The sequence below is a fragment of the Mus caroli genome, unplaced genomic scaffold (genome assembly GCF_978045245.1).
Source record: "Mus caroli unplaced genomic scaffold, Mus_caroli_1 scaffold_14, whole genome shotgun sequence".
NCBI lineage: Eukaryota > Metazoa > Chordata > Mammalia > Rodentia > Muridae > Mus > Mus caroli.
Window position 1 is genome coordinate 68,801,487 of NW_028227269.1, and position 27,267 is coordinate 68,828,753.

At 43.7% G+C, this 27,267-nt stretch overlaps 1 protein-coding gene across 13 annotated transcripts in view; it reads right to left on the reverse strand.

Annotated features, from left to right (window-relative positions):
- Positions 1-19,249, reverse strand: part of Trim9 (tripartite motif containing 9) — a 103,053-nt gene extending 83,804 nt beyond the window's left edge. For 7 of the 13 annotated variants that reach the window (XM_085830422.1, XM_021178921.2, XM_029484818.2 and 4 more), the window contains exon 1: positions 18,220-19,248. In XM_085830422.1, coding sequence (XP_085686548.1) covers positions 18,220-19,041 — 822 coding nt within the window. In that variant the 5' untranslated portion in view covers positions 19,042-19,248. Of the gene's footprint in view, positions 1-18,219 lie in introns of all 13 variants that reach the window. The other 6 variants (XM_085830419.1, XM_021178920.2, XM_021178919.2 and 3 more) reach the window with 2 other exon arrangements.
- Positions 19,250-27,267: the final 8,018 nt, after the last annotated feature.

The window sequence follows — 27,267 nt, forward strand, 5'->3', positions numbered from 1 at the left end:
ATGACTTTCAAAGGTGTAGCCCTGCAATGTACTTCCTGAAAGATCCCACCTTCTGAAGTTTCCATAAGGCTCCCAAATATCGTCACCTGCTAGTTACCTGAGCTTTATCACATTCGTTTACAGGAGACATTTGACATTCCTTTTCTATGGCAATCCTTGAAAGTGGGATCTGTTACAATTTCCGTATCAGAGATGAGAAATGCCAAGAAACCCAAGGACACGTGTAGCTAACCACCATATATTCTTCACCCTTTCACGGTACCTTCCAGATTGTCATAGACCAGTAAGTGAGCCTGGCTTCCCTACCCCTATTCTGGTAGTAGCCTGTCCTCCCCCCAACCCCCTTTTTATAAAAAATCAGGACAACCCTCTTCTGGACTCTATGAAGAGGTCATGATTCAGAATAAAGAGAATTTAAAACTATATTAATAACATTGTTATAAAATCATGACTTAGTGGAATGAAAATATAATTGAACTCTTTGTCCATACTCAGAATAATTAATTGGCCAGTCTTCATTAGCCTTCAATTTAGATAATAATGTTCTATTGACTAATCCAATCGTTCCCCATTTGCAGATGAGATTTGTCAGTTTTTTACTTCTGGTCCCCAGTGTAAGCAGAATATCCAGGTTCTATTCAATGTCTGTTCTAAGGTGGACAGTGTAGCACATGCCAGACTCAAGCTACTCAGGAGGTTGAGGCAGGAAGGAGAGAGTGGGTGTTAGTGGTTAGTCAAAACAGCTTAGCAGGAAGCCATCTCCAAATAAAACAAAAACGAATAGGGATGAAGCTCAGTGGTTAGAGTGCTTGCTTAGCAGGCATAAGCCCCTGGGTTTAATCTGTAGGACCATCACCACCACCAACAGCAGCAAAAATTCCACCCTATGTCATATCAGTAATGGCTACATGTCAATAGACTCTGTGTTGCATTTAGTTAAACTGTGTTATGGCACCTTTCAAACTAAGATATATGTGAGCACACTTTAAATAGCCCTGATGTGTATGTTGTAATCTTACTTTATGATTACATGTTGTTGGCCAAGTACATTACAATAATATACTGCTGGGATCAGTGCCAGCCCCGAGGCAGTGACACTAGCTAGGATTTGAGGAGCTCTTGTCACTTGGCCTTCCGTGGGAATGAAGCCAGGGCTGAGCAAGCCAGTGGCTAAGTGAGGGCAGAGGATACAAGCCATGTGGGGAGACTCCCCAGAGGCTCCTGGGTAAGGATTAGCATCTGGCTGACCCTACAGACATGCCAATGGGAACAAGCCATGGAGATGACTAAGAAGTCAGGCTAGGGTTTAGAGTATAGCTCAGGGCTACAGCACTTGCCTAACCTGCTGCAAGCCCTGCTTTAGTCCCAGCACCGCAAAACCACAGCCACAGTGAACATGAAGGAAGGGATGTAGGTTGGGATTAAGCTGGCTCGCAGACAGGTTGGTAGAAACCAGAAGATTCACAAGGACCACAGGAGAGTAGGGAGGAATGGCAGCGGTCTAAGGCTCATCCTGTTGACAAAGGTTCTGACTTACTGAAAGTTTATGTTCACAGAAATAGAGTAGGTTATGATAATGAAGGAACATCAATTTAATGCTATAGACATACACAATTCCCCCTTAAAGAACAATGAAAACAATAACAGAACATAGTTAATAAATTTTAGTGACTATAGATCTAGAATATGGAGAACCAACTATCAAAAAACCCTCTGTGATTATAGGTGTCTAGGATCATGGAAGAGTCCCCAAAAGGAAAAATCCTGTTTCAGTTGAGCATCATTGAATAAACAGACAGACAGACAGACACAGAAAGAGAGAGAGAGAGAGAGAGAGAGAGAGAGAGAGAGAGAGAGAGAAAAGAGAGAGAGAGAGAGAGAGAGAGAGAGAGAGAGAGAGAGAGAGCGAGAGAGAGAGAGAGAGAGAGAGAGAAGAAATTAGAAGTAAGATCTTGGACATTTAGATTTTTTTTAAACGTATTTATTTTTATTTCATTGCACTGATGATTTGCTTGCATGTATGTCTGTGTGAAGATTTCAGATCCTCTGGAACTGGAGTTCTAGACAGTTGTGAGCTGGGAGTTGAGCTCAGGTCCTCTGGAAGAACAGCCAGTGCTCCCAAACCCTGAACCATCTTTTCAGCCCAGGATATTTAGAATTATTAATGTATAGTCAATAAAATAAAGTTTTGATTTTTTGGTTTTTATTTGTTTGTTTGGGTTTTTTGTTGTTGTTATTTTTTACAATAAGATGTACCACATGACTTTTTTAATTTAAAAAGTGTTCAGTTGTTTTCTCTGACCTGGGAAGGAGTTGGGCAAATGATGTAGAAAACCTAGTACCTCAGTTCTATCAGTCTATAACTTTCAACTGTATAAGAAGAGTCTTGAATTTTGGCACCTTAACTTGCTTTTTATAAAAACATCACAGTTGGGGGCTAGAGAGATGGCTCCGTGGTTAAGAGCATTGACTGCTCTTCCAGAGGTCCTGAGTTCAATTCCCAGCAACCACATGTTGGCTCACAACCATCTGTAATGAGATCTGATGCCCTCTTCTGGTGTGTCTGAAGATAGTGACAGTGTGCTCAAATAAATAAAATAAACAAATCTTTAAAAAATATATAAAAAATCACAGTGGTAACTCTGGGTTAACAGGAACCTCAGCAGAGCTAGAGCTTTATGGTGGTATACAAAAGTAAGCTCCATCTTTGTAGCCAGGTGATGTAGAACTTGGAGCGAGGAGGAAGAAGATGTGGTACTAAGGGAAGTGTCTTCTGTTGATCTGAGATGTTCCTATGTTGAACGGCATTCATCCAAGCTCTTCCTTGGAATCAGCCCTTTGGGACTTATGGGATGAGGGACTTGCCCTTGGCTCTGACAAGTAAGTCTACAAATCGCCCCACTCTCAGCTCCGTGTCTGCTCTGCTCTGGTGTTTCAGAGAGGCCAATGGCTCACAGCTCTGTCCCTTCCATTTAGATGATAAGCAAGAGCTGGGCTCATGATGAACTTTTGAAATTCAAAAACAAAGGATAAATAATCAGACTAAAAGTGGGCAAAGGATTTGAAGAGGCATCTTCCTAAAAACAAGGAGGAAAGGAGGAAGAGTTGGAAGACAAAAGCAAAGGCATATGAAAAGATCCCCAACAACATCGATAGTCATCGGGGACATGCAGATCGTAACCACAAAGAGGCACCACTTCACACCCTCTGGAACGTCTATAATCAACATAGACAGAAAACAGCATGTGCTGACAAGGACAGGTAGAACCTGGACTGGCACTCACTGCTGAGGGAAGGCGAGAAGGAGCAGCATCTTTGGAAAACAAGTTGACAGCAGTCTCAAAGTGTGAAACATCAAACTCCAAAATGACTCAGTAATTCCACTCCCAGATACTCATTTCTGGTGTCTCCCAAGTATTCAATGTCAGTAGGTTTTGACCTGAGCTGCCATGTCATCAGATCCATAGGCTGCCACCAATTTAGATGTCAGTCACAGGTCCAGGTCCCAAGCTTTCCTAGACTTCTCTCTGATTTGGTGGCAATTTTAGGGAAACTCCCTTTTAGGTGTGACAGTTCTCTATGGTGACTCAGGGAACTCAGGAGACAGTGTGCTTGCAGGTTTCTCATAGAACTAGGAACTCAGGAACAGTCAAATGCAAGAAATAGACAAGGCGAGAAGAGAGTGGAGCTTGCGTGTTCTCTGGGAGTGCTACATACTCAGTATCTATGTGCTTATGTCTGCAGACCCTGAATCTTTCTGTTCAGGAATTTTTACAGACCTGAGATTTCAGGTTCCTTCTATTTGTGTGGATCAGAGACCAGGGGGTGGAGGTAACATATGAGAGTTTCATATTCGGTCTTTCTGGGGCCCAGTTGCTAGGAGCTATATTGGGCCCACTTGGATTCACCTCATTAGTACAGACTCAGATGTGGGCAAAGGGGATCTTATCATTTAGGATATAAGAGGCATTATGAGTTCTAGGTATGAAGGACTAAATCTAACTATGACTGTTATACCACACTTGAGATAATTGAGAACATATCCACACCAAAAACCTATGCATTGAGATCTAAGCAGCCCCTATGTATAATTTATGAGACATGGAAGCAACCATGTTCACCACATGCGCATGCATAAATGAGCATGATATATCTAATACTATAGCATATATATCTAATACATCACTGGTGTATGCTACAAATACATAAACTCTGAATCCATGCTGAGTGGGAGAAGCCAGACACAAAAGGAAACATATCTTATGACTAAGTTTGTATGAAATACCCAGATCAGTCAAGTCTGCAGGAACAGGAAGCACTCTTGAAGTCCTCAGGTGCTAAGGACGGAGGGCAGTGTTAAGGGTGTAAATGGGGACTGTTCTTTCTGAGTGTTATAAACATGGAATTTCATGGTGGCGTTGGCTGCACATCTCTGTGAGTAAATAGACTGAAAGCTCCAGAATTAAAATGTAAAAGGGTGAATGTTACAATGAGGTTTTTAATCTACTGAGAGGAACCTGCTGTCTCCATATGAAGTTAGCATCCTTACAGGGCTGAGGAGGAACGTGAATTGAGCAGAGGAAAAAGGTCCGCACCACTGTCGTCGGTCGCAGTAGTGAATGTACAAAGCCAGCCGTATCTAAGCACCTGTTAGCCATGACTTTGGGCTTCTTGGCTTTGTGGTCTCTGTTTCCCCATTTGTAATGAGGATGGCCTTGGTATCTATCTGCCTCATAATGTGGAGAGAAGTCTACCCATGACTGTGGAGGAAGTCCTTGCAACGGCTCCTAGAGCACAGCGTGCTTGGATGTAAGGGGTCAAAGTCACTAAAGCTTTGTCCAGGGCTCCCTCTCAATCTCATTTCCATATTTGATGATCCTAGAACTACACACTTTTCTCTGCCAAGTGAGTCGCTGTTCAGTTTTCTAATGCTGCCGTTCTGAAGTGCAGGTTTGAAGTACTTAATCTGGTATCCAGATCTGGGGTTTTGGTGGAAACCTCTTGAGGGATTACCAAGTTTTTGTACCCCAGAACTAAGACTTGGACAGCGACACACGACATGCAGATAGTAGCAAGCAACAGGAGAGAATTTATTAAAGAATATGCTTCTGGGCTGGTGAGATGACTCAGTGGGTAAGAGCACCCGACTGCTCTTCCGAAGGTCCAGAGTTCAAATCCCAGCAACCACATGGTGGCTCACAACCATTCGTAACGAGAACTGGCACCCTCTTCTGGAGTGTCTGAAGACAGCTACAGTGTACTTACATATAATAAATAATAAATAAATCTTTAAAAAAAAAAGAATATGCTTCCAAGGAGGAAGCAGGCTGAACACGGGTTCAGATGAGAATGGGGACCCAAGGGAGCTTTACTGGCACAAAGCACAGCCTTAGCTTAGAGCAGCAGACTTTGCTACACGTGCCCTGATGCTTTCAATTCTACATACAATTTCATGGGTCATTCACGCCAGCATCTTAAATTTCCACACAGAGGCATGCATCTTAGTATTAAACCAGCCATAGGCAACTCTTGGACACTGAGTACCTCTCTGCTTGGGCCAGTGGTTCCAACTAGTTTTAGTTGGCACGAACAAGGGTTGGGATTGAGCGCTGAGCCTTCCTTTTTTGCCAACTTGCTTTTTTCATATGGTAATTTTGTCAGTCAGGCTTTGGGATATGGGCCTCATCCTGCCCCCCCCCCTTCTCTTGTTTCAATTTGACTCTACTGTAGAATTGTATCCTTCAGATCTTATTCAGAGTAAAAGGAGGCAATCCATGGTTACCAGCGAGAGATGAGGCGTTCTGCTCTTGGCATGCTAAGTGTGAGGTGATTGTGGTCCATTCAAATGAAGGTTCCAGTGAACTTCGGGAGACTAAGTCAATGCAAATCTTGGATTGACAGCTAAACATGAGCTCAACCATAAAAACTGTAAGATCTTGATAATTTGAAATATATTTAAATAAAATTAATAATCCTGGTTACTTGAGAGAATGAGGCTGGAGGATCACAAGTTCAAGGCCAACTTAGTGATACTCTTGTCTTAAAATAAAATATGAAACAAGCTAAGGACATAGCTTAATAGTAGAACATGGGCTAAGCATGAAAGAAGCTACAGGTTCCATTCCCAGAAGCAGGTTTCAAATAATCGTGTCCTGTTCTAGGTACACATACATGTACACGTCCCATTTTGGGTCTTCAGAGAATGGTCAAGTATGGCACCCTTGAATAAAGAGCTTATTAAAGCCAACCTGAAGTTCAGTGTTCATGCATGTTTCAATATTCTATCTTTCTTATTCCTCAAGCTGGAAAATGGAGAACACTTTATTTAACACCATTCCAGGTGTTAGCTCCATCAACATAGGCTGACTGCCATAGTGGCAGAAAATGGACCAGATACACAGGCAGCTTATAAACACCATACTTCTTCCCCACTGATAATATGCTGAAAGCTATTTATCATATTTCCTTGCTACAACTTGGCTAGATGATTGATGGTCAATAAAATCGATAACAGCTGCTTGTTAGAAGCCCTGTGGAGTTGTCTCTGCTGTAGAAGACTTATTAGATTGGATGGAAGTCTAATTTTACATCTGACTTTATGTGATGAAGGCTCTTGGGCTAACATTTCACAGGTGTGAGAGGGAGGAGAGTTGAGCATAAGCAACGTGGCTTTGGAGGCATAGTGACTCATTCTGTCCCTGCAATGACATAAATATCAATAAGCAGCAGGATGATGTGGGTGTGTGGTACAGTCAGCTGTTGGTCATTTGCTGTGATGAGAAGAAATCACAGACCATCAGGAAAGGGAGATTAGGATAGAGTGTGTTATGGAGTCCTGATAAGCTTTGCCCTTGAGCCTGCTCTCTAGTCTGTATATATTTGACTGGCTAGGGTTTTACTCACTCTGCAGTCAGAGCCTGCAATGAAGACCTGTTTTAGGTAACCGCCTTTGCCCATTTCTGCTGGCTGCTTTGTTCAGAGGACAGATGATGTCTTGGGATGATATACATGGCAGCTCACAAGCCTCTCTCAGACTTTTCCCAGAGCACAGGACAATGGTGAGTACATATTGTCCATCACTTCTCAGAATACAAGCTTCAAGCAAAGTATGGATAAAGAAGAGGAACAAATATCTCAATAAAGGCAAACTGTGGCAGAGTAGAGAATGAGCGTCCCATTAACGCATCAGCGGCAGATGAGAATTAACCATCTATGCACCCTGAATCGATGCCCACAGAGGATGTTTCCACCCCAGAGAACAATGTCGGAGCAACACTTTCCAAAGCGAAGTCCTTAAGGAGAGGTTTCTTTGGCGGCAGCTGGTGGCAGAGACATGCAGCTTCGATTTTATGCAAGTGTCCTTATCTATTTGTGCCACTGTATAAAATACCACAGGCAGGGTAGTTCAGAATGAACAGAAATTTATTTGGCTTACAGTTTTGGCAAATACTCCATCTGTTGAGGGCCACCTGCTGTCTCACAGGAGAATGTTTGTCATGAGAGGGGAGCCACTCCTCCTCTCAGCAGGAGTCCACATTCTCAGGAAGTGGTCCAGCCATCCATCCCTTCACAATGACATCCATCCCTTCTGGAAGCAGAGCCCTCTGACCTGACTATGCCCTAAAGCTCCCAGCTCGCAACTGTGCTGCAAGTGAGGAATAAACTTGACATGTGGGCTTTGGAAGATGGCCTCAAACCATGGCAGAAAGACTTGTGAATCACAGTTGTACTTGGCAGAGCTTCAATCAGTTCCTAAACCATGACTGTTCATGAGTGGGACTACCCATGGCTTCTCCACCTGGGGGACGCAGCTTCATGTGACACTGAATGGGGTGGTTTTGGAAAGTTGGGGAGCCCTAAAAAGCTCTGAACACAGGATCATTAGATGCCCATAACACATCTGAAGTGTTTGTAATGCGTGGCTTCCCTGCAGCTCGGTCTGAATACAGGATATTCGAGTTTGGCACTGAGACTACACCTCAGATTTGAGGCTCCCATAAGTTGTATATTGCAGTATTTGTCGTGTACCTATAAAGTTTTCTGATCTTCTAGGAGTATAATAGTTTAATCTCTGGGGAGGGGGGGAGACTTGGAAAATATTTTCCCATTACATTCAAGAGCATGTAAGTATCAAATTAGTACAACCTTAAGTTAAAGTGTCTAGTATCAAAAGTTGACATTTGAGTTTCATTAAAATTTGTTTTGTTAAAAAGGAAAGGCTTGGAGCAGGACAGAATTTTCAGGACGTTCTGAAATGTCCCTGAACACATTCCTGCCATCGTTTTGCTTATTTATGTGTTTTCAACATTGACAATTATAAAAATCTTCATCAACTCTGAAAGCTACTAAAGACACTCTATGACCAACAGTATCATAGCCAAGATTTAATTTCTTATGCAAAAAACCACACCCATCTCATCAGTATGCAAATTGCTTTTGTCCCTAATAAATAGTATAATTATACACACACACACATACACACCCCAAAGGATTATTTTCAATATGTTTCTTTACAATTTATTATAAGTGTTTAATTGGCATACCTGCTATGTGTCTGTGTATTCAACAGTGTGAAAATTTTCTTGGGTGAAAGGGGATCATTGGAGGAAAAGTTTAAGCTCCACAGACAAGGATGTAAGAAGAAATTGACAGCAAACAGATCAGACCCCTGGGTATGGGTTTGAACACATATTCGTGTTTTCAAAAATGCATTCATGTGTTTTAGATGCAGACACAAAGTACACATAGACCCCTTTAATTTTTAAAATCCCTTTAATTCTGTTATCTTCATTTGTAAATTTTAAGATGTGTTGTTTCATTAAAAGAAGACTGTGGCTGAGCTAACAGGTCCAGTCTGTCACCCAGCTCTGGCGGGGAGGCAGGCTGGACCCCTTAGGGCTTAATCTTGGCTGTTTATCACCTCAGATGATCTAGCTCACAGGATGCTCAACAAATCTGTCTCTCCTTTCCCATTGCTGTGTATTTTCCTCATGTAATGGATTTTGTCACAATGAAATTTAGGAGAAAAATGATTTTTAACTCCTCAACATTATTTATACTTGAGAAATAAAGCTGCCCAGCTGCCCATTAAGGCACAGGGATTTAGGAGACCACAGCATTGCGTTTTACAGGGCATGGTATTTCCTGCTTATCAGAAGGTACGACTAAATAGCAGTTGGTACGAGGGCTATAGAATCAGATGACCTAGGTTGAGATTCTGGCTCTTCCACTTTCAGTTGGTGTGACTTTATGACATTCCTGAATTCATTTTCATATGAAGATAGGTAGATTATGAAAGTTAAAAAAGAAAAGAAAAGAAAACCAAAATACCAAATGGTTGTGTGTGGCTTCTACAGTGGCTTGCATATAGCAAGTATTCTGGACAGAAAGTGTTAAATACAAGTTTTAAATTTTGATGATGTTCGTGGGCAGGCTGATCTATAAACTTAAACTGCTGGGATTATATTGGTAGTAATTAATCTTCCTCTCACCAATATTTTCCTTTATTAAGTAAATCTTTATCTACCATCCACTACATACAAGATATGGGTAGAGACCAAGATAAAATCAGAAGAAGGAATTTATGGCACAGAATTATTGGGTTCCAGTGCAAGACACTCAAATAACAGTTACTTAATGGAGGATGTTAGTTTCTATAACAATGAACAGGGAATATTGGGGAGAAGGGTGAACTGAAGGCAGGGCTGGGAGATGTGGGGGATCAGATCAGCAAAACCAAGGACAGGGACATGACTAGGTGTGTTTCAAACACCCAGGAGTCAAGACCATGATGTAGAAGAGTTTCTAAAGTCATTAAGAAGAAAGGGGGAAATTTTTCAAGACCAAAAACACTGAAGAATTTTCTTACCTTTTCCGTTTAACAATCATATCAAAACAAAGAGAATTCTCTGCCTATATGTTTCTTTCTGTTTGTTTTTAGAGTTCAGCAGCTAAAGCCATCGTAGTTGTAGAGACTGAAGGTGCAGAGGCACCTTTGCAGGGGTGGTGAAGCGTGCAATTCAAGGCCAACTTAGTGATACTCTTGTCTCAAAATAAAATATGAAACAAGCTAAGGACATAGCTTAATAGTAGAACATGGGCTAAGCATGACAGAAGCTACAGGTTCCATTCCCAGAAGCAGGTGTCACATGATCGTGTCCTTCCTAATGTTGTGATCCTTGAATATAGTTCCTCATGGTTTGTGGTTGTGATGATAAATAAAATTTTGTTGTTGCTTCATAACTGTAATTGTGATGCTTTTATGAATCATATAATCAAGTAATGTAAATATCTGATATGCAGGATATCTGATGTGCAGGATATCTGATATGCAGGATATCTGATGTGCAGGATATCTGATGTGCAGGATATCTGATATGCAGGATATCTGATGTGCAGGATATCTGATATGCAGGATATCTGATGTGCAGGATATCTTATATGCAGGATATCTGATGTGCAGGATATCTGATCTGCGACCTCTGTGGGGTTTGAGGCCCACAGGTTGAGAACCACTGCCCTAGAGCCAGGCAACTGTGAGCTGCTGGGTTTAAGTGCTGAGAATTGAACTTGGGTTCTCTGGAGGAGCAGTAGATGCTCTTAATCACTGAGTCTCTGCGGCCCTCTACCTTTTTAATACTGCCTTTTTCTCAAATCAAAAGCATTTTCGAAATAATCTACTTCTACCTAATATAGTTCAGCAAGAAACTCAGTTAACCTTACACTTGGCATTATGGACATAAAGCCTAATGACAGTCAAAGAAGATGTGTTAGTTTTCATTAAACAGCCTGAGACTTCTGATGCCTATGATCATTTTAAAGAATTATAGCATTTACAGTAGTAAAGAAGGCAGGGTGCACCCAGATCCTTACATATAAACATTACAAAGTCAGGTAGTTCTTTATCTCTGACTCTGGGTATTTAAAGGATAACAAAGGTAACTCAACATTTACTTAAGAATTAACATAAGATGTATGAAGGGGGTTTTGAATAGTCTATTCTGTATAGACAAACAAAATAAACCAACCAAATGAACAAAAGCTTAAACAATTACTATTACCCTAATCAAGTGTTTGACTGATCACTGACCTAACAAGATTTCCTAAATATTTCAGCCCCTCAAAAAAAAAAGTTTCCAAAAGTTGAATAAGTTTGAAATTGCTGGGCTAGCAACAAGTAGGTGGTTTGTTGTTGACACGTGGTATTTCCTCTTCTCTCCCTATACTATTCTGAGAGATATAGACTAAGGCTCTCAACTTTGATGGCTCACAACTGCTTATAGATGTCCCAAGCTCTATATCATGCCAAGCCCCGTATATATAGTGTGTTTTTATGCACGTATACATCTATGGTAAAAATACAGTTTCTAAATTAGGAGATCAATGACAATTGTAAAAGATGATCGTTATAACAATATATAATGAAAGTTAAGTGTTTAGGGTTTCCTTCTCAAAAGTATTGTATTTATACTCTTGTGTTGATGTATGCTATACCTAGATGACGAACTGCACTGAGGTGGATAGTGTGGGCTCTGTGATACAATGTGAGCTACCACATAAGGGTTACTTAAACTCAAACACGGCCATCCTGTATCAGTGCACCTGACAATGGACGGAACCACCAACTGAGCCTGTGCAGTGGATACTTTGGAGAAAGGGGTGAACCACACCCTGAGTGGGACAGACCAGGATGGCACAGGGGTTCATCATGCCACCCAGAATGGCAAACAACTTAAAACTTTGGAAAATTTTCATTTAATACTTTTGAACCCTGCTTGACTTCAATAATTGAAGCCACAGAAAGTGAAAGTGCAGGCTAAAGAAGATCGACATATGGATTTATGACATGGCAAAGTACCATGGGAACTGTCAGGAGTGTTCAGAATGGAGAGTTCCAAACGTATTTATCTATGGAAAGTCACTAGGAATATAGTTTAAGAAATTCTGCCCTTGAGTATTGCTCAGTGGGGTTGGAGAGGTGGCTCAAGAGTTAAGGGCAAGTGCTGCTTCTGCAGAGATCTAGAGTTCAACTCCCAGCTTCTATATTTGATGGCCCACAACTGCCTCCAGCTCCAGGAGATCCAGCACACTATTCTGGCCTACATGGGGCATTAACATACATGTGTGTAACACACACACACACTTGTGTGCACATGTGCACATACACAAATAAAATAATAAACATTCTGGATTTTTATGCATAATAAGAGGTTTCTTGCATTTGAAAACAATGTTTATAACTGGCAGAATTTTGATTGCTGATCCAGTATGTGCAGGAAATGGTCCTTTAAGAAAGCGGCACTCACATGGCTATGTAGAGTTCTCTTAAATAACGTTTCCCTTGGAGTTGTTTGCTGACAACTTCACAATAAAAACAGCCAAAGAAATCAACTAATAGGAACAAACAGGTAGATTTAAGGTCGTTATTTCCTTTGCCAAACCAACATTGCCTTAGTATTTGTATACAGCATCAGAATGCACCCTTGTAAGTAGAGTGTTCAGAGACAATATCTAGAATTAAAAACAATTAGACTCCTCAATGCAAATGGCCCAGTGTTTTTAGAATCACACACATTTGTAACTGGGGATTTCTCAGTTTGGAAGTGGCAGGCAAAACATCATGAAGAGCTAAAGAGAAAAACAAGACCACAACACCCATGAGTGAGCAATTAGTCGCTCACTGAGGTTTGGAGATTGTTAGCACAGCATCGCTTGGTCCAAGCTGACCAGCACAGTGAACCCTGGCATGTGATGCCAACACAGTGAACCCTGGCATGTGATGCCAGCACAGTGAACCCTGGCATACCAGGGTCATCCCCCGACAAGGCAGATTTTGCTGTGTTTTCCATGGTATCTTCCTACATCACCTAAGCTGGCTCCTGTTCTTTACAACTAGAAGTCTCTGAAAAGGCTGATCTTAAAATGATCTTATTTGTAACTATTGTGCTCTCTCACATTTTAGTTTCACATGAATGGTTCTTCTCCTTCCCTGGATGCCAAGGTTGCAGGGTGAGCATCTCTAACTTGTAAGTCTAAAATCTGTAAATGCCTCAAAAGCCAAACTGGTGCATGACACCAGAAATGGCCAATTCCTGCCTAACCCCAGACATAACCCCAACCCTAACTCCATCATAAAGCTGGTACTTTGAATATCTGTATAAAATGACCCAAGGGCTATTTAAATAGAATGTGTATGAAACCAACTTTCAGGTTTAAATTTGGATCTGCTCCTGAGATACCTTACTATGTGTATGCAAATATTTCAAAATCCCACCTCCTCCAAAATCTGAACTGCTTCTAGTATTTCAGAGAAGAGATAAATCGAAAGCCTGCACAGTGTCACGCAAATGACACCTATGTAGGTGAGAAATGTGCTGATAGACACAACTGTGTGTACATTATTTCTAGTCACCAAACAACAGGCGATAGGACAGTTGTCTCTTACTTTACACAATCTGAAGTTAATAACTTGAAAATATTTGCCCTATTTTAAAAAAAAATATTTTTGAAAGTATCACTGAAGTTCTTTGCATCCTTATGGGTGACAGAGAGAGGTGAGACTTGCTTGAGAGCCTGAACCTCCTGCCCTCTAGCTCCTTCACTGTGGCCTAGTTCTTTCTTAAAATTCCCTAAACTTTATTGCCACAAACTTGCAAATAAAGAAAAATACCACACACACACATGCACACGCACACGCACACGCACACACACAAGAGAAAGAAAAAAAAACTTTGAAAAGAGTCTGACATGGTGGTGTATACCTTTCACCCCAGCACCTGGGAGGGAGAGTATCACTGTGTGTTCCAGGACAGCTTGGTCTACTTAGTGAGTTCTAAGACAGTCAGAGCTACACAGTGTAACCCTGTCTCATGATGACGATGATGATGATAATGATGATGATGTAACACACCAAAATTAACCAGACCCCCAAAGTCATTATAACTTAAGGAACTGCTCTACTGTAGAATGAACACTTGAAATGGAAGCTGTGGGACCTCAGATTCAACTTTGCACTGTCCGTTTTGAATATATTTTATGCACTTACCTCCCACCAAACCCAAAACATCCATGACAGAAGTAGAAGTAGAAAAAAAAAAACAAATGCAGGTAACCAGGTAAGGGTCAGAAGTCATGGAAGGGGCTACAAAGTTCTTTGTTTTTATTGTGCCTCAATTCAAGGAGGACAATTCTCTCCTCAGGAACGGTGTCCTAAGACCTGTAAGGATGTTGATATCACACACACAATGTTCTACATCTCCTTCCAGCAGTTAAATTAATAGAAAAGAAAAAGGCACAAATGTAAGCTACTAAGTACAGTGACCACCAGAACACGCACTGTAACACACTGTAACAAATACTAACGGAATGTTATCTTAGAGGGGTCATCTGAGACATTTCACACACAACTGCTATAACTAAGCAGAGATTTTTCCAGCATAGTTTAGAGATAAAAGGATAATCAACTGATGACTTATTTGAAAATGATTACATTGTAAATATTAGTTTTAAAAAGGCAGGAAGGTGGGTGGAGGTTAGGGTAGAAGGGTCAGGAATTCAAAGTCATCTTTGGCTCCATAGCTAGTTAGAGGGCAGCCTCGGCTACATAAAACTCAATCCCAAAACACCAGAGTTAATTAATTTAAAAGCAAAGTCATTTGAAAGACACTCTAGACGAATTAGCACGTGTTTAGGGTAAAAAAGAAAAAAATTATTCAGCAGCACAAACAGGGAAGAAAGCTTATGAAACATTTACTGATTCAGTGATTGGTAAAGCATCAAGAGTTTAAGACTATGGTGACTCTTGGGAACTGCTAAAAATTACAAAGTGGTGCTGGCAGTGGTGGTGCGTTCCTTTAATCCCAGCACTCAGGAGGCAGAGGCAAGCAGATCTCTGTAAGTTTGGGGCCAGCCTGGTCTACAAAACGAGGTCCAAGACAGCCAGGGCACTTGCACAGAGAAACCTCATCTCAAAAACCAAACCAAACCAAACACAATAAAAAGTGATTTAGTAGCTCCAAAAGCTTATTTCAAAATGTCTGCAAAACGCATTTGTGTTGCAAGGTTTTCTTTCAGCCTGACGTGGAAAAAAGGGATAGCATAAATGCTGATACAATATAAAGACTGCTACCAGATATTTGGTTTGGATTATTATTTCATGTATCATTTATGAATTTTGAAGGTCATAAATATCTAAAAAATTAACTTGGTAATCTGATGATAAATTTTAACCACTATTAAAACTACTTGAAAACTATTTTGCCTTGCCTGTGTAAGATAATGACCTGTGCCTAACGGATATTTATTCACAGGATTTTCTTCAGCAGTAGAAATGGTTACTATCACAGAATATGAATGAAACCATTTATAACTCAGTGCCCAGACTCCGAGGGAAGGAGGTAGAGCCTTTTGCTCTTCTGTGTTTTGAAGATCATAGCAATTCTGGCCTGGGAGCATGTTCAGAGACAGAAGTACTAGGACAGAGTCTAGCTGTGGGCAATGCAGCAATACTGTATTAGCTTGTTAGGGAAAAATAAATTAAGGAATAATGTTTAGTGCTTTTCTAAAAATTAGTATTAAAATCTATCATTCCCCATTCAACTTTTCCAGGCCATTTAGTCATTCTGATATTGACTGGACAAATTGAAATGGATTTATTTTTTCTGGAGAAAATGTGCCAAAATCCAGACATGGTCTTCTAGCCATTTTATTCCATTTCTCATTATTTTTAAGCAGATATAAAAATTTCAACCATAATGTCTACCCACAATTTGCATTATTGGACTTAACAAACAGCTTGACATTTCAACTGTACATGGAGCTTAGCAGAGATTTGAAGGTTCCTTTTGGTATTTGTGGACATAGTTGGGGCTTTTCTTCATGAACACACATGTTGTGTTTCATACCATTCCAATTAACATGTAGCAGTAAGGTCTTTGTCCAGGCAGGGCTATTCATTTTCGATACTCTGTAGAGAAATTCCACTCTAGACCAACTATGTCCTGACTACAGTCACGAATTTGGATGAAGAATCACACTGTGAAGAAATCATGTCTGAGAACTATTGTTTTTAATTTTCAAAATTATAATTCAAAAGTATAATTGGAGAGCTGGGCATGGTAGCACAGACCATAAATCCCTTGTCACTTGGGAGACAGTGACAGGGAATGAGTTGAGAATGTCCCCAGTGATTGCTGAAGATGCTGGCATTTGCTGCCCCCCCCACCCCCATGCCCATTCTGTTATTATTTCTGTTCCAAGCTTAACTGCAGAGTGGGCACCTCTCACAGTTAGCTTCTCTAGAGTCTAAAGAACGCTGGGAAATAAGTGGGGACACAGCTAAGGGTTGCAAGGCCATTTCACTACCTTATTCTTGGGCAAATGACTTTGTGGTGTAAAGATAATTTCTCCTTTGACAATGCTCGGTAACCCCCCCCCTCACGGCACCCCCCAAAATGGTATACTTGAAAAGTAAAGTTGACTTAAAGCACATCTCTGCAAAGTGGTCTGCTTCCTTCTAAGCAGCATAAATATGTTATTAAAAGAGCTCTTTCAGTGAATGCTCACAGTCATCTATTGGATGGAACACAGGGTCCCCAATGAAGGAGCTAGAGAAAGAACCCAAGGAGCTGAAGGGGTCTGCAACCCTATAGGTGGAACAACAATATGAACTAATCAGTACCCCTAGAGCTCGTGTCTCTAGCTGCATATGTAGTAGAAGATGGCCTAGTCGGCCAACATTGGGAGGAGAGGCCCTTGGTCTTGTGAACATTATATGCCCTAGTACAGGGGAATGCCAGGGCCAGGAAGCAGGAGTGGGTGGGTAGGGGAGCAGGGCGGCAAGGGGGGGGTATAGGGGACTTTCGGGATAGCATTTGAAATGTAAATGAAGAAAATATCTAATAATAAAAAAAGAGCTCTTTCCTCACAAAGCTTATCTTGTTTTGTATGTGTTGGGGGGAAGGAGCAATAGATAAGTACAAAGCCAGCATAATTAACATGTGCATGTTATCGTGGTGATAAATACTACTGAGAAAAATAAAGCGGGGAACAATGGACTGTCTGAAGCAGGTGGTCATCAAATGGTCATTACAGTCTCCATCTGGGCTTAACATGTCTGAACAAAGTCAATGAGATAAGGGAGGGTTGCCCTGTCTAGGCACTGGGGAAAGAGAATTTCAGGAAAGAACACACAAATGTAAAGGCTTAGGCCAAGGGAAGGCCCCGGGTGTTGGCTGAGGAACAGCAAGAAACACAGAAGCAGAGTCGGGGGTCAATCAGCGGAAGAGGACAAGAGGAACAGGTCAAGTAGGCTTTGCTAGAATGTTCATGGAATGGTCTGAGAATCACACGAAGCCATCAGAGTAGAGGAGTCCCAAGACAACATGTTAATAGCATTCTTTCTCGGTAGCCCGGGGAGAGACCCTATCAAAGGGGACCCAAAAGATAATTCTGCTAACAGGTGTCTCAAAGTTTGTACACGCAGCCACTGAAAGGGAAAAGGTTTGAACCCTGGTGGAATAAAGGTTTGGAGAGAAGGATGGTTTTAGTACGCGACCACTCAGAAAACTCTGGTCCTTCTGCTCCAGCCTTAGGTCCCCACCCTCGAGGGTTAAGGCCTAGACTGTGTGCAATAGGACCACAGGAGTTCTGGGCACCTGGACCTGCTTCTCTTCCAGCAGAGTCAGGTCCAGCTCAGAGCCAACTCATCAGTATTCCAGCCACGGAGTCTCTCCCCGCCCCCGCTGTGCATCAGGGCTTCTGTCTCCTTCGCTGAGACAGCCCCCTGAGGTCTACCCAACCCCACTGGCCCGACCTGCCCTAGTCTCCCAAGCCCTCAGCCCACCCTGTAGCGGCGCATGCCCGGAGGCCTCTGCCACCCGCGAGCCTCCGCCAAACCAAGTAGGCTTTGCCCTATGGTGGTGGCGACCATAGATAGGCTGCAGACTAAAGAGGGGGCGTCCTGGGCCCAGTTCACAGGCATGGGAAGGGAGACCCGTGCTAAGGCATTCCTGCAACCATTCTCTAGAGACCTTCAACTTCCCTGCGTCGCCTCAAACGTCCCTGGAGCCTCCTGCAATGCACCAGATCGCAAGGCAGACGCCGAAGGCACTTGCACTGCGCCCCCACTGGGATGCGCTGTCACTCTAAGAGGGACCGAGTACTGCAAATCTGGAGGACCCTAGGGCTCGGGGAGTCAGGGGTGGGTTACATAGGACTCACCTTGTGCAATTTCCACATAGCCCCTAAAGCTTTGACTTCGTGGCTGGAGTGTTTGCCCTCCTCCAGGCACTGGTAGCACACGGGCATCTTGCATTGCACGCAGTACATGCTGTGGTTCTCCAGCTCATGGTCTGTGCAGGTGGAGACCTTGCGCGGGCTCAGCCGCCGGCTGACGCGGCCCTGGGCAGGGGGCACCAGACGGTGTTTGGCTAGGGGGCCCCGGGGCGGGTGGCAGCGCAGACGGCAAGGGTCGCAGTAGAAGACATCGCACTGTTCACACATGACCGTGGCTTCCTTGGGCGCCTTCTCGCAGAGCTGGCACTTGAGGGCCGCGGCTTTGCTCTGTTGGTAGCGGTCGATGACCCCTTCCAGGACACGGTTCTTGGGGAAACCGCGGAGCCCCCGGTCATCCAGAATGAGGCTGCGGTGGCACTGGGGGCAGGTGATGCAGGAATTGCGGGGCACAGGGGCCAAAGCCGGTGACAGGTGGGTGGGCGGTGGCGGCATAGCAGGGGGGAAAACGCGGACGCCGTTGGGTGACTTCTGGCACGGGGTAGTGGGGGCGCTGGCGAAACCTCCATAGGATCCATAGCCGCTGTCCGCCTCGCTGTACAGGCTCATCTTGTCCAGATCCAGATAATCATAGTCGGAAACCCCAGAGCCCGAGGCCCGGCGGCTCTGGGGGGACTCGGACTCCGGGGTCTGCACCAGGATGTTGCGGGCGCACGCCTGACATAAATTGTGAGAGCAGGGCAAGATGATGGGTTCCCGATAGAAGGAGCCACACACTGGGCATTTTAACTCTTCCTCCATCTCTTCCATGGGGACCTGGCTGAAAGCGAGGCAGCAGCGGCTGCGGCGGAAGGGGCCTGACCTGGAGAAGCAGCCGATGGGCCTGTGGTGGCCAGCACCTTGGCCAGCGGCGGCGGTGGTGGCGCCTTCCCCGGTCGCCTAGGCGCCGACTCCCCAAGACGCGCTCTCGCTGTGAGCCGCCGAGCCTCCGCGCTGCGCGCCAGCCCGGGCCCGCCCCCTTCCCACTGCTAGCCCCGCCCCGCCAGGGAGCCGAGGCTCATCGGACGGCGGCCGTGAGAGCTGCTTTCTCATTGGCCTCCCGCCTTGTCCGTCTCCTCTCCTCTGCAGGTCGCTGAGGGCTCAGTGAGTCGGAGCTGGAGCGCGGCATCGCCTGCTGGCTGCCGCGGGATTTTAGGAGGGGGCTGGCGCAAGCCGAGAAGTGGGACGGGATGATTCATCCTTTCCTACCCCCCCCCCCCCCACGCTTCCTTCTGAGCTCGGGTGCAGTCACCCCAGAGCAGGGGGCGTGAGAACCCCTCCCGGTCGCGAGTGGGCTGCTGCTGCCTGTCGCCGGCGCTTGGCGCTTGCCTTCCAGCTTTGGTCTGCACGCCGACCCACCCCTTCCCCTTCCGCTGCTGGCGTAGAGCCAGCACCTCCCCCGAGCCTTCCTGGAGGCTTTTGGGCTTTTCTCCAACCCTCAGAAGCAGCTGGAGCGCCCTCATCTCTGGTGTTTAGGGAAGATGGTGGTATGCCATGGCTGCAGTGTCCCCTTTCTGCGTCCCTGGTAGCTTTTTCCCTACCCGAGGCAAAGGCTCAGCATTCCTCCAAAAGCTGTGCCACCATCGCTACATTATTTAAATGTGCGGAGGCCCTATGCCTTGGAGTGAAGGTACCTCTCACCCTCCCCAGCCTCCTGAAGCTCCATCCCCAGCATGTGGCTGGGTTTTCGAGAGGCCCCAGGAACGTTAGTTGAGTTGAGGCGGGCAGAGTTTGTGTATTTCTGAGTGTTTATCGGTTGGTAACTAGCTATGTGAACGAATCGCTATGGGACTGAAGATTCCCAGTGTTTGATTCCAAACAGTATTATCCAATGTCACATGCCCTTAGCACATACCATAAATTCCAGAAGAGGGGTGGGATGTTATTTCTGCTTCTGTGAGATAATGAGGGATCCAACGATAGCCCTTATATTCTAACCGATTTCTCTTTCCCCAAAACGGTGCTAGAGATAAGTCCTGCCTTTTGCCTGTATAATCCTTGAAATGACGACAATGATAGAATCTTTGAATAAAGATATCAGCCTGCTACTCAATGGGGAGACTCTTTGAATCCAGTGACATTCCAAGGAAGTAATTTATCTTGGGAGCATACATAGTTAATTTTCTGAGTGATTCATGAAGCAGGTGACAAAAAATGGTTTTCAAGTTCGTGGGATCTTTCAAATTTTCAATTTCCAGAAGATAACAATTATTCATAGCTTACTTTATAATTTAAAAGCACTTTTTTTTTCCCCAGAGAAAAGAAGTACTTTCTATAATCTTGATTTTGGAGAAATAGTACAAATAAATTGAATTATCTTGCAAATATATTTTTTAGCACAATGACTACAGTAGTTGATCATTGGTTGTGTGGGAGGAAAATTCACATTGTTATTTAAAAATATGTTAGTCACAGATCCTACAGGGTTTATTCCTAACCCACATTTTAATTAGTTGAGACCAGAGCTACTAATGCTATATGCAGTCTGTTTATAGGCAAAGTGTTTCTTAAGATTTGATTGGGGTATCATCTATATTAGTGCAGGATATATAGACTATTAGTCCAAAGACATTTTGCTCATGTTAAGTAGTTAATTCTTAAGAAGAAAGGGTCAACCATGCCCTTGTATGTTAAAATCCTTTCATGTATTTTGTATTCACCTGCACAAGTCAGAGAATCCTTGGCTAGCAAAGAAAAGAGCTGCCATTCTTCCCGAGTCTGGGCTTTGCCTACCACAGAATACCATGTAAGAGGTCTGGTGATTAGCAGACAGGCTATGCTTGGTTCACAGGGAAGGGTGGGTAGTTTGAGGGCATGTCCAATGGTCTGATTTGGTGTCAGATACAAATAGCCTCAATCCGATACAGATTTATAGAACAGTTGATCAATTAGGAAATAGCTTGAGGTGAATTAACTGTTAGATCTATTTGGTCAGGAACTAGCACATCGATCCCTCCTAGAGAGCTTTCCAGATGACTGCCGTTTGTTGGGCAGTCTCCTCTTCCTGGCATCACGACTTGAGTCAGTCCCTGTAATATGACCACATGGGCACAGTTATCGCCACTTGTCAGATTAGTGAACTGAAGCTAAGAAAACTAGAGGAACCTCTCACGATCCAGCACCGGTGAGGCTAGGGTTGGAACCCAAGAGCGGGAAGGTTGTAGCTCCTTTTCTTCATTCACCAAGTAAATACTCAGTCCATATTTTGTGAGGTTCTGGTGTAACAAACCTGAAATGTTAATCTTTTGCTATCCTGCTTAGCTTCTCTGAGAGTTTGCCATTTTTTAAATTAATTTCTGTTTTTGTTAGGCCTTTGAAGATGTTCTCTCATGTTGTACTACTTGTCCAAGGTGTGCTTTAAAGCCCACCACCCCAAGTTATCTTTTAAGGGGAATAAAAAAAATCTGAATGCAATTGGTGACCTTGTAGAAATGCCAGCCCACAGGGAGACTAATTTTTCTGTCCCAGCTGGCGGTTGACTGAGCCCTGGAGTGTGGGGTTGTTGGTCCTGTAGTTTCCTCATTCCTGGTAATGACTGCAGATGTTGTCAGTTTTGTAAATGCCGGATGTGATCCCATGAAGCTTACCATTCACCCAAATGATGCTCTTTAGCAATGAGTTGAGCAAATTAGAAGTGCACTGGCAGCTTTTCCACTTTTAGAGGGAAGATGAATGTTTTCTGATGAAAGATACAATTGCGTTTGTATTTTTCCAACTGTACTGCTTGATGACTAATTCCGTATTCTCTCTGAGTTAAAGAACAAACACAAGGAAGGAAGTATTTTCTGATATCACTCCATGTTCTCGTTTAGAGCCATTTGTCTTTCGATGCATGTGTGTGTGTGTGTGTGTGTGTGTGTGTGTGTGTGTGTAGAGGAGGTTTGGAGGCTCCTTCTTCAGCACCAAACACAGTTTGCCTGTGTGCTGCCTTGCTTTCCACCATCATGGACTAAACCTCTGAACCTGTAAGCCAGCCCTGGTGAAATGTCTTCCTGTATAAGAGTTGCCATGGTTATGGTCTCTTCACAAAACCCTAACTAAGACAGGACCCCAAACTGAATCCTTAGAACAATAGCTGGTAGTGCCCACTTCTGGATTAGCTCAAGCCAGCCTCGGGGCTTACTCCACTTGGGAACTGTGCTCAGAATGTTCAGTGATAGGATACTTAAACCCAGATTAATATGTATGCATGTTATACATCTACTTATAACAGGCGGAATTCTGGGTAAAGTGAGCTTCTAAGAAAAAAGCATACCCCTTTCCTGGAAGTGCTTACCCAGAGAGAGGCACAAGGAGAAGAGACTGGAAGCCCCTCCTCTGCCAAGCATGAGTCATCACCGCTCAGCACAGCACATGGCCTTTTCTTCTTCTAAGGCGTGTATGCTTGCTTCCTTGCCCGCTCTAATTAAAATGTTGAGGTTTGGATCGACTGTTTCCCATTTGAATTCTCCTCTTTCAGGAGTACGAGAGCTGAGTGTTACTGGCATAGAGTCCGGAGAAAAATAGAGATGTTATACACATTGGATTAGGAGAGTGCCCGCCAAATATTGTTGATGGAGACAAGTCGTTTGCATTGGAATTGTTATACTTCTGTGTTGCTGGGACAAGAATATGTGACAAAAGTTTACAGGGAGGAATTGTTTATTTTGCCCATCTTACCGCTTCAGAGGCATCGGTCCACTGTGGGTAAAAATGTGTAACAGAAAAGAACACTCACATAATGGCTGACAGGAAGCAAAAAGAGAGACAGAAAGGGACCTGGGACAAGATACCCTTAAGGACCTACCAGTGGCTTATTTCCTCAGATAGGTTAAACTTCTGAAATGACCAGAACTTTAGAAAATATCACTGACTATTCCCCCCCTCCCGACTTCAGTTTTAATACACATGCTTGGGTGGGGTATTTCATATTCAAACTATAACAGGAATCTACATAAGATACCAAAAGGTTTTGGTAGACTCGGCAATGTCCCTCTTTAAAATCTCCATACTTGCACATATCTTCATATGGTTGTGTAACTCCGTAAGAACCTATTCATACATATGCTCCAAGTTATAAACCATGATCACTTGAAGCTCCCAGGCTGGAGCTGGAGGGGTGGGTAGAAGCCATTCCAAATAACCATTATTGTTTCCCTAGAAACTAACCTGAGATAACCAGACAGGTGAAGCTTGTATGTTCCTGTCACTGCACAGCTCAGCATGGTTCATACAGCAGTAAAGGGAGAAGATTGGAGGGAACAGATAGGAGAAAGCAAGGAGCGTGGGTCTTGAAAAAGCTAAGTGGGCACACTGTGTCTTAGGGCTTGTAGATCCAGCCCCTATTAGGCATAACATTAACTTGGTTTCTCTATTATGTACTCCTGGGCCTCTTGGTATCTCTACAATAAACTTTACTCTCCTGATTAGCCTGTTTGCCTTTCTTCTTTGTACAACCAAAAGTCCTAAGTAAAGTTGGTCAATCAGTCATATTTTAGCTGTTTACATCTTTACATCCCATCGAGGCAGATGCTGTTGGTACCCTGCCTGGTTTTTCTTAGCATGTACTTTTCCATGATAAAGACTATCACAAAACTTCTGTGACCCTTTGAAGACTTTTTCTAGCCTGAGAAGCAGACTCAGTTCACATACTGGGCAAGCTGAGGCTTCAGGGAGAGAATACTCTTAGAAATAGCACAGGGGGCCAAGGAGAGAGCTCAGTTTATAAAGTGTCTTCCATGTAAGGATGAGGGCATGAGTGTGGGTCCCCAGAACTGCCAGAAAAGGCAAGCACATTCTCCAATGTAACAGAGGGCAGAGACACGCAGATCCTGGGAGCCCATCAGCGTAGCTCAACCTATGAGCTCCAGGCTCAATGAGAGACCCTACCTCAAAAATTGAAGTGGAGAGTGATTAAGAAAGACACCCCAAGTGTGTATAGAAGTTTACCCAAACACATGTATACCCATGAATACACACACACACACACACACACACACACACACAATATACACACACATACAATATACACACACACAATACACACACACACACACACACACACACACACACACACACACAGAGAGAGAGAGAGAGAGAGAGAGAGAGAGAGAGAGAGAGAGAGAGAGAGAGAGAATAGCCCAAACAAGGTTGCTGTGATGGTTTGAATAAAAATGGCCCCCATAGACTCATGCTTTTGGCCCATAGGGAGTAGCACTATTAGGAGGTATGGCCTTGTTGGAGTAGGCGTGGAAGTGAATCACTCTGGCTGCAGGCTTTAAGGTCTCACATATGTTTAAGCTATGCCCAGTGTGGTACACAGTCTCCTTCTGCTGCCTGCTGATAAAGCTGCAGAACTCTTAGCTCTCCAGCACACTGCCATACTTCCCCCATGAGGATAATGGCCTGGACCTCTGAAACTAGCTTCAAGTGAATGTTTTCCTTTATTGGCGTTCCTTGGGTCATGGTGTCTCTTCTCGGCAATGAAACCCATACGACAGCTGTTAAGTGAGTGAGTGTCTTCTGCCTGATGCCTCAAAGCTTTGCAGTGGAATGAACAAGCTGTCCAGCGTGGCTTGATAGTTCACCCTTGACTTGATACCTTTTAAACTTTTCTTCCTTCATTTCCTTAATGGTGCTCTTTTGGAGTATTGCTAAATAAAATACTTGCACTTAAATTTGATTCTCAGGGCATGCTTCTTGGAAAAGCCTAATCCAGATGAGGATTGAGTGAGTGGGGAGAGAGCAGGTGCATGTTGAAAGGGAGATGTGGAGTCATCTGAGGATGTGGAGCAAAAGGAAGTCTCAGTTACTGCTGACGGGAATGCAAACCTCAGCACTTTGCAGAATTCAGCAGTTTTCTACAAGGTAAGACAAAGTTTTAGTACACAATCCAGCAATTCTACTTCTTGGTGTTTACTTAAATGTGTTGAAACCATATGCCAACATACTCTTGTAGTCTGATAGGGTTGCTAAATTAAAAGTCCATGAACTGAGCAGATTACAAACAACAATAATTTATTCTGCACAACTGTGGAAGCAGAGAAGTTTAGTGTCAGGGTGTCAACATGTTTAGGGTTGAGTGAGGGCTGATTTTTGGTATCATAAATGACAGCAGTGTTCTGTGGTAGAAAGGTCTAAGAGATTCTTTGGGGTCTTTTATAAGGTTGCAGATCCCATTCATGAAGGCAGAGCCTCCCTAGAATTATGGCACTAGGTAGGGGCTCCCGTTCCTAGTGCCATAATTCTGGCATTTACAATTTCAGCATATGAAATTTGGAGGACACAAACACTGGATTGGTGTGTGTGTGTGTGTGTGTGTGTGTGATAGAGCTATCTATCTATCTATCTATCTATCTATCTATCTATCTATCTATTTAAAGTCATCTGATCCTGTTACAGATGGTTTTGAGCCACCATGTTGTTGCTGGGATTTGAACTCCATGATTTCTAGAAGAACAGTTAGTGCTCTTAACGGCTGAGCCATCTCTCCAGCCTGATGGTTGCATATTTACAGCTGGTTTATTTATAATCTCCAGTACTTACCCTCTGATAAGCAAGAGGACAGCCATTCTGTGATGCATTCAGCGGACAAAATAGTGCTCACTCATACAAAGATGTGAACATTCAAGTCACAGGAAGAGCCTTGAGTACACGTTGCTAAGTGAAAGCAGCCAAGCTAAGAAGGCTTCATAGGTACCGGACCATAGCTTTATACTATTCTTGATCACAAAGCTTCTGTGGTCTTAGTTCTTCCCTTTCTTGTAAGGAGCCGCCTTCACACTCGCCATTACAAGATGGCACTGATAGCACTGACACCTGTGTTCTAAGTAGTAAACAAGCAAGCTGCGCATGTGCCGGGGTAGCTTTCCACGCCATGTGCTCTGCCTGTCCCGTGACGACAACTCTGGCTGATGGGCTGCAGCCAATCAGGGAGTGACACGTCCGAGGCGGAGGACAGTCCTCCATAAAAGGGAGGGGGCTCCGCCATCTCTCTCTGGCTCTCTCTCTGGCTCTCTCTCTGGCTCTCTTCTCCACTGGCTCCTGATGGGGTAAGCAATAAAGTTTGTGCTGCAGAAGATTCCGGTTGCCCTGAGCGTGTTCTTACCAGGGGAACAAAAGCGCGGGCAATAAATGGTGCCGAAACCCGGGAGCTACTACATCACGGAGAAGGAGCGGTTAATGAAGTGTTCCCGGAAACAGACTGTTGAGAAGGATCCAGTGTGGATTCAGAACTCATCAGCTGGGGAACTGTGGTTAATGAAGTGTTCCCGGAAACAGACTGTTGAGAAGGATCCAGTGTGGATTCAGAACTCATCAGCTGGGGAACTGTGGTTAATGAAGTGTTCCCGGAAACAGACTGTTGAGAAGGATCCGGCGTAGATTCAGAACTCTTCAGCTGGGGGACAGGGCGCGTTCGTTACAGCTTTACAAGGTATGTCTGGTCTTGAACTTTCTCTAGTGTTAAAAGCCCTTTTATTTCTTTTCACATGTCAACAAGTGGTTAAGGCAGGGTGGAGAATTCTGGACAAAATTCAAGACAGTCTATCAGAAGTAAAGCGGGGAGAGAGAGCAAGAAAAAAGAGAAAGCATGGCGCGCGAAATAAGTATACAGGCCTTTCCACGGGTCTTGAACCCGAGGAAAAGTTAATGTCAGGGAAGAATACCTGGGGAGAGATTAGAAGGAAAGAGGAGAAAAAACAAAGGAAAAAAGAAAAGTTAATGTCAGGGAAAAATACCTGGGGAGAGATTAGAAGGAAAGAGGAGAAAAGAGACGAGTTTAAAGAGCCAGTTCTTAGTAGCTGTGAATCAGATGAAGAAATTAGCCCTTCTGAGAAAACAGACTTAGAGGAGGGAGCAGCTCGTTATGAGAGAGAAATTCGAGCTTTTAAGTCAAGAAAAAAGCCAAAAGCGGCTGGCAAAGGCCAGCTTGCTGCTTGGCCTCAGGGCAGTCGGCCTCAAGGTAATAGTGCACCTCCGCCCTATGTGGAGCCCCCGCCCTGCGTAGTGTGTCAGCCC